Below are 10,393 nucleotides of genomic sequence, written 5' to 3'. Positions count from 1 at the left end.
AAAACTCACAATAGTTAACCATACAGCTTTTAAACTGAGATATATAAAGTTGACTCCTTTCTGGTTTGGGGTGATATCTTGAGCTCTGTGACCTATGATTTTGGGTTTTGACCTCTAGTGCCTTTTGAAAGGGAAAATGAGTCCTGCTTCAGCCACTCCTGGAAGTTTACACTCCCCTGTGAGCATGGGAAAAGGAAGGAGTGTATAAATGTTTCACAGATACATCCCAGAATATTTACTTGGTCAGTTATGGAAGTCCTAGAGATTGTGTGTACTCTATATTACACTATGGGTGGCTAAATGCACAGATATTTAAGTGCTAGCAATAAATGCTGATGTTAAGAAGTTACAATCCTGAGTTCTTTAAAATTAGAAATAGTAACTTACTTGTTTTTGTATCTCCAACCATAGCACCTTGTGTATTTAAATCAGTGAATATACGGTGACTATTTTTTTTACCTAATGTACTAAAGACCACTGAAGTTTGGGCCTTGAAATTATATTACCAGACTCTTAGAGAAAGACTTGCAAAAGACAACTGCACTAGAGCCATAAATCCAGATCTGTTATTTGGAGTCTCAAATGGTGGTGCATTTGATTAGCTCCTGTGATTAGAAGCTAAGCTAATTATTAAAAGTGGCTTTGGAGAAGTCCTATGGCCCTGCATTATCTCATTTTGTACTTTTCCCTTTTTTCCTTTGCTGTTTCTATTCTACTTCATCCAGCTGTTAACTACATAAAAACTGTTGAAAATGAAAGTTTCCTTTAATTGATATTCAAGATCTCATTTTGGTCAGAACCTTAATATTTAGAAAGGACATGTAGGTAGTAGGAACAGTGATCTTGTTCCATTGATGTGTATGTACAGATTAAAGACAGAAGTCCTTCCCTCTTCTGTTGAGGAAACACATCCTGTCACTCATTTTCTCCATAACCTCACATACCTCTTCATTGCTTTCATGATAATAACTGTTCCTGTCTTACTTTAATATGATGTTTAGGGGGAAAAAGTCTAAACTTTTACATTAAAAAGTTTCATAATCACAAGCTATGAAAAGGGGGGAAATGTGTGTTTATTAACCATAGGTACTTTCACCATGAATTTCCTGACCTTGATTTGATTAAAATCTCAACCTAAGGTTTGCAACAATCTAGATTTCTTTAAAGCTTACTTGTTCATTTCATCTTGAAGAAGACCTCAAGGAGGGCTCAGAAAGGTAGCAGAGCGGAAGGAGAACTTAAGGACTGAGCTGCTCTGCAGATGAGTGTTTGAAAGTGAACAGCCAATTTAACAAGAAGCAAAACCACAGAAGAGTCGTCTCACATTTCTTAAGGAAATCAGTCTCTGACTACTGTCCTCTCTTACCAACTGTCCTTTTTATTTATCTCTCAGATCCTGCCAGGGTAGATAACCTGATCTAACTCTGAATAACTCAGGGGAGGAAAGAAGCCTTCTGCTTGAGCATTTTTTTTTTCACACTTGATATGTACAGGGAAATGAAGACTTTGGCTGCCATGCTTGGAACTAGGAAATTGTTTTGGGTCCTCTTCCTAATCCTGCATCTGTGCCTCTGGCACATCAACGGTAAGGTTCCTCATTGGATTATTTCTGATTTTATTTCTCAAGGGATCATGGAGGCAATGTTTCCTTTTGCTGAATTTAGTAGCATGGGATGTTTATGCCAAACAGGTAATGGTAGATGAAACCAAGTAGTTAGATTTGCTCTGTGAAAACATGGTGAGACATAAATCAAATGACAACATGTATTTAACTATTTAAATAGTAGATAATGAGTCCATAGGTTGGTTAATTTTTCTAAAAATATGTGCTGATGGAAAGAAAAGAGAACTGAGCAGATGTTATAAGTAGTTAAGTATAAATTCATGATTACCAAAAACTCTGTGGCTACCATAGTGATGCTGAATAAACATGTTCTTTTCAAACTTATTCTAGCAAATTGTTGTAGTGCTCATTTGGATAATGTTTTGGATAATGGGAATTATACCTGTCTCCATGGTTACTCTTGAATAATGTTATCTCTAAATAAAATCTCCATACTTGCTTCAGTGAGATGTGTGTCATGAGGAGACTGAATGAGAAAAAATCTGAGAAACATCAGAGCAGAGCATTCCATGCTGCTTCGAATTTGTTGAAAGGGAATGATTCCTACTTGGCTGTCAATAGAACATAGACAGCAATTTGGGTTCTACATAGATGACATTTGATTATCCCTGCAAAGACCTTATTTATGTAGGCAAAAAAGGTAATTGTCTTTTTATATTGAGGTCTCTTGCTCCCTTACATTGACACATATAAGGGGCAATTCAAAACATATGATGAATATTTAAATTTTTTAAAAATACAGTAAAACACATATTTTTTAATCCCTTTCACTTCAAACACACATTTTTCATCCTTCTTGCCTCTTTCTGGAAGTTCTCTTTCATGAGTATTTTACAAGCTGCTGCCGAGTGCCAGCCTACAGAAAGGTAGGCTCATGAAAACATTTATTGCATCCTCATCCATCTTATTCCCAGAATCAGGGCCCCTGGGACCATGGCTCTTTCTAAAGTCAAAATGACCTTGAAAGGTAAACATTTTGAATCAATTCAGGACATTCAAGAAATCAAGGGAACCATGTCAGCATAACTAAGGACATCCACAAAAAAGAACTTCTAGAACAGCTTCAGAAAGTTAGAGGAATGGCAGGATACCTGTGTTTGAAGTAAGAGGAAGTATTTTGAGGAGTATTAATGGCAATGTGTCTTTTACTGAAATAAATTTTTAAAATTTAAACACTCACTTTATTTTTTAATCACACCTCATACATTGTAAAGGAAAAAGGTCAATGGATGATAAGGTAGAAGGATGAAAGGTAGAAGTTTCTGATTCCTTGGTAGTTCTGGTTTTAAACATACTCTGTTATTATCATCCACAAGCACACATTTATCAGTTTGTGTGCTTCTTTTTTAAATTAGAAAATATGATCTCTGAGGTCCTACAGAACATCATCTTTAATTCTAGAGCTGTGTAGTTTGGAATTTGAATCTGTGATTCCAGGATATCACACAACCAGGTGCAAAGTAAAATCTTTTGAGTCATCCAAGCACTTTTTTGTTTATATGTGTTTTCTATCCAGTCACTAGGTACTTAGATGGTTGCCTGAATTTTTCACCTTTCATCAGATAACACTGTCACATAGCTACAACTGTGGTCATATCACTAAACAGAAAGCATACTAATTTAGAGGATCTATTATATATTATTTTTTGTAAAACCAAGGAAAATATTGTGAGTGCTATTCCACAATTGGAGTATGGTACAACTTCCATTTTTCCTGTCAATGTGTTGTAACCTAGTGCTTATAAAAAATAGACTTGGGTATGAGAATTGAGTTTATTCATTGGCTCTGCAATTTACTGTGTGATCTTGATTAAGTTTACTATTCTCTTTTGTCTTTGCATTCCTCATTTGTAGAATAGAATTGATAATTTTAAATTATGGACTTATAGTGATGACTATAAATGCAATCATATGGGTAAAGTGCCTAGCTCTGTAAGTACACATGTAAACTAAATAAATGTTAATGATATTTTTGCTGATAGTATTTTCACCAACCAGCTTCCACAAACTCCAATTAAGTGAGAAGAAGGTTTAACATTATCATTTAAGATAATTCAGTTTTTAAATTTTTAATTTCTTCTTAATCTCATTTGACAAATATGTATACATATGGAATATAATGTGACATAATATGTATAACATGGTAGAATGATTAAACCAAGTGAATTAACATATCCATCACCTCACATGCTTATCATTTCTTTACGGTGAGAACATTTAAAATCTATTCTTTTAACAATTTTCAAATAAATACATTAAGTACAGTCACCATGTGGTATAATAATAGATCACTGAAACTTACTCCTCCTAACACAAAGTTTGTATCTTGTGGCCAATATTTCTCTAAGACTTGAATTTTTAAAGTTAAGATGAAATAATAAAATATATTGTGCAAAGTATTTTAGAGCAAAATATAGTGAATCAAAGTATTTGGAAAATAAGGGGGAAAGACTTGGGCTAAATATTGACCAAGTATCTTATGTGGCAATTATAATGGATTACAGCATTACTCACATTGAACTAAAAATATAGATTGAGATAGGAACATTAAGTGAGGGTCGGGGATGTAGCTTAGAGGTAGCGTAATTGCTAGCATATATGATGACCTGAGTTTGATCCCCAGCCCTGGAAAAAGCAAGCAATCAAAAAAACCAACTAACACACAAAAAAACAAAGCAAGTTAATGATGAACATTTGGTAAAATTTGTTTTTTCAGACAGAGCTGATGGCCCCATTCCCAAAACCAAATTAATTATAGCATTTATATCTCAGGAATTTCCCATAATTTACATTAATTACTGAATTCTTTACAGTGGTACTTTTTCAAAGTGTTTAAAGATAATTTTAGTATATTTTTCCCCTAGTTCAAAACAGTGTGAGACCCTTGTGCTCCCCCCCGCCCCCAGGAGTAAGGCTGTGTCTATAACAAGGCTGGAAAAAAATGTAATGTCTCTAAATTTCATGTTGGAGCTTTCTTATTTTTTGGAGAGAGACAGAGATGGAGAAGGAGAGGGAGAGGAAGGGAGAAAAGGAGCGAAGGGGAAAAGGAGAGAGAAGGAGGGGGAAAGAGAGAGAAAGAGAGAATATCTTCAGTGTCTGGCAAATGACTTCTGTCCTGATGAAAGTAATAAAATACGAAAACCTTTTCCTCATAGACTGATGTTGCTGCCAAGTCCTAGCCTGCAGATGGAGACTGAGCCATCCCAGAGGCCCTGGACCACTTGCTCTGTTGAGGATTCCAGATCCAGGCAGGAAGGAACATGGCAGTTAATATCTGGATACTGCTTGGCAGTATATATGACCTGGAATAAAAGAAATAAGAAATCTTTGATCACAGATCAGTGTGATAAAAAATAATCCTAACCTAATCCAGTAAGAGAAGAATGCTTATACTTGGCTCCTTTGAGAACACAGAAGATAAGACCATACCTCCATTTGGCTCTTGCTTGTGTTCATTTCTTAAATTATTATGATGAAGGTTCGTCACAATGTATGGATCCACCTTTAAAGGTCTTATTCCACATCTCATGGAGATTATGCTGCTCCACCTCAAACTGGCCATAACCTTGGGCCAGAGCAGACACACTAGGGCAGATTGAGCTCTGGATCTGTTTATTATTCCTTGAAGTTCAGGTTTCTCATCAGTGTATTTATTTCTTTGGCTTTTTGTTTTGTTTTGTTTTGTTTTGGTACTGGGGATCGAACTTGGGTCCTTACGCTTGCAAGGCAAGCAGCAGAACCACTGGCTAAATCCCCAGCCCCTCATCAGTGTGTTTAGTAGGCTCACTTTTATGGCTCTACTTATTTGTTCCTGTTGAAACATGTACATGAAATGCTAGAGACAGAGCTGTGCCTTCTACCAAATGCCAAATACCAGTGTGCTGGTATCATACACATGCTTGACATTTATGCAAATGTCAAAGAGTACATTCTGTGACTTCAGGATTTCCTGGATTAAGGCACGAACAGATTAACCCCTATGCTAATTACAGCCTTGAATTGACTCCCTAACATCGAAGAGCTTTTAAAATTATTGTTGCTTCCTTCGTCCCCTTATAAAAATTTCCTCTATTGTAATGTTAAAGTCAAAAGTTATTTTCTTGTCTCCCAGAGACTTTCCTACTTAATTTGCATTATTTATGAATTTTGCTTTTACTATTAGAGTTCAGAATTGTTGGAAGAAAGATGTTCAAAGGTATTTTTAATTAGATCCAAAAAATGAAATTAACTTTTTGCTTGGTTTCTTAGAGAAGTAGTGATTAAGATTGGATTTCTAGAGGCAACTGCCTGGAATAGTATCTGTTTGTCATTTACTGGTTCTGCGACTGTAACCTTTCTGGTGCTCATTTCTTCATCTAAAACTTGTGACAATTATGTTGATTTTATAGGGTTGTTGTGAATATTAAGTGAATTAATTCCATGAATGCCTTAGAACAGTGCCTGGTACACTGTAAACATGGTGTTGTTGAGGCTGGGTGAGGTGGCATTTATCTATAATTCCAGAAGTCTGGGAGGTTGAGGCAGGAGGAATGCAAGTTTGAGCAAAATAATAGATAAAAAAGGAACTGGGCATGTAAGCTCAGTGGGAAAGCCCTGGCTTCAATCTCCAGTACTGAAAAAAATAGTATTGAGAAATGATCTTTCATTTGAGGTTGACAAGACTTCTATAAATAACTCTGAGTATTATTACCTACTACCAATCACTAAGACATGATATCTAATGTCATTTGAGAGTTATACAACTTTGTTTACATTGTATCGATGCATTATATTATAATTTTCTAATATTCTCAATTTTCTTGTCTTGAGATTAATCCCATACTATGCACCTTTCTACTATATTCTTATGCTTGTGATTTATGTTTATCTCGATGGAAGAAGTGGTTTATGGGTCTGCGTGTATGCATGGAGGGGTGTTGTTTTTGCTAAGGTCAGACTCTGAACATGTACTATTTGACATTCATTTGAGACAAAGTGCAGGGAAATGTTTGAGAGACCACCTGGGCCAGTGGGGGACAACATCAGGTTGACTCGGCATATTTCTCTACCTCCTCTTTTCCTCCTCCCTGTCAGCAGTGTTCACCTTATGAGGACAAGCTGGGTCTTGAACACATCACAAGCAGCCCACTGTCCAGAAATTGGCTGCTGAGGAGGCTGGAGCATTCAGATTTTAGCTGGGTGGTCATGGCCTCCTTTCATCTTCCTCTATAATATGAAGAAAACAATGTATATTGGGGAACAACTGGCAGTTTTTACCCACATAGGTATGACTAAGTATATCGTGGGCTTTGAGAATGCCAATGAATCTCAGTGACTCTCTGTAGCCAAGTGTGTTGGGATGTGAGAAAATATCTAGAAAGGAAGTGGAGGTGGACTTTCTCTGTGACTTTCATCACGCTCAATCTATCCTTGCTCTGAGCACCACAAGTAAATATTCTTCCACTGGAAGCAATGTTTAGAGAAACTCTTCTTGCTCTCTGATAAGATGTCAGAGGCTCTCGTGGATACGGCTGTCAATAGCTTTTAAGGTTGGCCTTTCTGAAAGTGCTGTGACCAAAGTGAAAGACTAGCATCACCGAGGAATGGTATACCCTCGGACCAGGCAATCAGTGTCTTCCTAGAAGTGTTCTCTACATTGCTTTTTAGGATTCGCTAAATTGGGTAAAACCTTTGGCTATTGGTTGTAGATAATTATATATTGGTCAATGAACACTCCACTGGAAACCCACCCTTGTCACATAGGGTGGACAGGGCTCTATGAAGTGGAGCCTGCAGGTGGAAACTGCACCATCTCTGAAGTATGTGAATCCTCTGGCCTAGGGAGCAAAGACAGTGACCAATAGGGTAGACCATGAAGTGACATTTATCATTTGGAGACGTAAAGAAGTACAGAAAGTAAGCTTGGAAAAATAAGCAGAATCAAAGCTTTTTGCTTCCCAGTTTTGACCAAGTCAAGCCTTGCTGGCCAGTATAATTCTGTAAGATTTCCTTTTTTTACAAAACAACACGATGTGAGATGTGCCACCTTTGCCCAATGTATATGTCAGCCTTTGTACACCACTGCTGATGTGTATGAAAGCAGGTGAGAATAACTTTTCAGACCAGAAGCACCTAGGGAAGATCTTTGGATTTTCACCTTGTCTGTGTCATTCACAGCTTTGTGGCATTAAATATTAACTGCTGTGCTGCTTCCCTAAATTCATCCTATCAAAAAATAATAATACTGGGCCGGGAATTTAGCTCAGTGGTTCTGCTGCCTGCCTCGGAAGTGCAAGGTCCCGAGTTCAATCCCTGGTACCAAAAGTAATAATAATAATAATAATAATAATAATAATAATACTGACCTTTATTGTTGTTTAATGTAAGCCAAGCATAGTACTAAAAACTTTTCCTATGCATTCTCATTTATAACAACTGGATAAAAGCTTATACTTTGGAGCTGGGACTAGGCCTGAGTTCAAATCCTGGTCCTGACTATTCCTCCTCAATTCTGGTGACCTTATGGAAATATCCTTTCTAATATGCAGTTTCTTCAACTTTAAAATAAATATAATAGGGTGCAGGTTCCTCGCAGTGACCTTGCAGCCGGCCGGGTAGGGTCCCTGCACGGGCCGTGGGCCGCAAGCTCCGGCTGGTTGCTGGTGGACTACGGAGGAAGGTGCAGCCTGGAGCCCCACGAGGAGCGCCAGCAACTCAACTTCCAGAGATAACCCACACCAGCAAAGGATAGCTTACATAGCATTTTGGCATAGCAAAATGAAATGCAAGGAACCAACAGTGATATAATTGAAGGCAGCAAAATCAAAATAAAATAGGATCATTGGTTAGGAAGACTGGAGAGACTCATCTGGTCATTCCATCTAGGCCTCCTCCAAGCAACACCACTTGGCAGTCGTCAGATTGGCAGCTATGCTTCTGTGTCCTTGTACCATGAACCTGTGATGGAACTTTTTCAGATAAGGTCAAGTTAAACTATAGTATGTGAACAGAAAATAAAGTGAAGCAGTGTTTTATCATGTATTTTTCAGCAGGTCTTCTTGAAATTTAAAAATATGACATCTTTTTCTTCAGACAGCTGCTCTTTTCAGAACCAGTTACATCAAACAAATCAGTTGCTAGATGCTACTCTTCTGTTGTTCTTGATTGTGCTTGAGAAAATATTACTAAATATCTTCACACTAGGAATGAGAAGAAAAAACAGCTGTCAAAATTTTATGGAATGTTTTTGTGTTTCATTAGCATTTGTTGATTTTTTTTATTTTTGGTAAACATTTCCATTATATCCTATTTCAGGGATTTTGTACTTTTAGGTATTAGGTTTACTAAATACCATATCTGTCTCTTTGCACAAATTATTTCCTTTACTTATGGCTTTTTGCATTATCCAGTCTTCTTAATATCTTGTATAGATTATTGCCTGAATTTCTCTAAACTCACCAAGCTATCATCTAAATGTCAGAAGGCGTTTTATTTCTTTGCAGTAATTTTGATTTGGATTTCAGTCCTTGCTTATGTTTTGGGAGAAGCAGGTATCTACCAAAGCCTGAAGGCACAAAATATTTCTTACCAGTGTCCTGTCTATGTCAGCATTCAAAGTTACTGCCTGTCACTTTCCATGATGATAATTTTATTTATGGCTTTTATAACCTCTTGGTCAGAAGTTATTACCTTGGTACAGACTATTCAAATAACTTCCTATATGAATGAGCCTATCTTGTATTTTCCTTCTTCATCCCTCCCTAGTTACATTGTAAACTCTAAAAGAATACTCTTGCTGAAGCTCATTGTCTGTTTTCTTGGTACCTGGTTACCATTTGTACTGCTTCAGGTATTCATTCTTTTACTTAAAGTACAGATTCCTGCATATATTGAGTTGAACATTCCCTGGTTGTACTTTGTCAATAGTTTTTGCATTGCCACCATTTGTTGGTTTAATTGTCACAAGCTTTATTTAAGAAATACCTCATTACCCATAGATCCATTTGTCAACTGGAAATGGTGCTTTGTTCCACTTATAATGCATAATTTTGGACAAATTGAAAAGGCTATGTCAATAATAATTTGTTAATATGTTACCATATTAAAACTAAACCAATTACAATAAAATCGTAATCTTAGAAACAGGAAAGAATGGTGACTCAGGACATACCAAAAAAATGGCACTAAACTGAAGCTCTTTTTCCTCTCTAACCTTTTATACTCTTCCAGTATACTTTTGGGGTTATGATATAGTTTATTAAATTTTTTTTTAAAAACACGTTTTTATGCCTATTCAGGACTACCGTATAAATAAATTGGTTATTAATACAAAAGAGAAATAAGTTAACATTTGATGTTTTTGTTGCCCAAAAAAACTGGATACAAAATGTTATATAAATCTGAGATTTCACCAACTTTAAAATATGAATTTAAACATTTTATCATATTTAAAAAATAAAAACCACTTTCTTAAAATGGTGTGGTATAAACTTTTTAACTCATTTAAAATTTAGCTAATTTTTAAAAATATGAAAATATTTGTGGAAGAAGAGAGTTTCATTTGCTCACCCTATGGAAATGGGAGTAGTGAGTAGGTTATCTTTCCATGACATACTGGATTTATGTTCAGTTTTATGTCACATAATTGCATATCAATCATAACCATACTAGTACTTTATCACACTGTAAAAGCGAAACAGTTTCTCAGCTGTGAGACTGAAATTTGGGGCTAAGTAATTATTTGTTGTGGGGAGCTGCTCTGTGCACTGTTGGGTGACTGGCTGCATCCAA

General features: G+C 36.4%; 1 protein-coding gene and 1 pseudogene across 2 annotated transcripts in view; both read left to right on the top strand.

Annotated features, from left to right (window-relative positions):
- Window positions 1–1,116: 1,116 nt before the first annotated feature.
- The window catches only part of Btla (B and T lymphocyte associated), a 34,855-nt gene continuing 25,578 nt past the window's right edge, over window positions 1,117–10,393 (top strand). The window contains exon 1 of one of the 2 annotated variants that reach the window (XM_087215373.1): window positions 1,117–1,585. In XM_087215373.1, the coding sequence (XP_087071499.1) occupies window positions 1,486–1,585 (100 nt within the window). In that variant the 5' untranslated portion in view covers window positions 1,117–1,485. The remainder of the gene's footprint in view (window positions 1,586–10,393) is intronic. The other variant, XM_087215374.1, reaches the window with a different exon arrangement.
- Window positions 1,597–10,062, top strand: LOC147830455 (putative G protein-coupled receptor 160; annotated as a pseudogene).

The sequence above is a fragment of the Heterocephalus glaber genome, unplaced genomic scaffold (assembly GCF_053883595.1).
Source record: "Heterocephalus glaber isolate CG9 unplaced genomic scaffold, H.glaber_assembly_v1.0 deba00000122, whole genome shotgun sequence".
NCBI classification, from domain to species: Eukaryota; Metazoa; Chordata; class Mammalia; order Rodentia; family Bathyergidae; genus Heterocephalus; species Heterocephalus glaber.
Note: the sequence above shows the minus strand (reverse complement) of the source record. Positions and strands in the feature narration are given on the sequence as shown.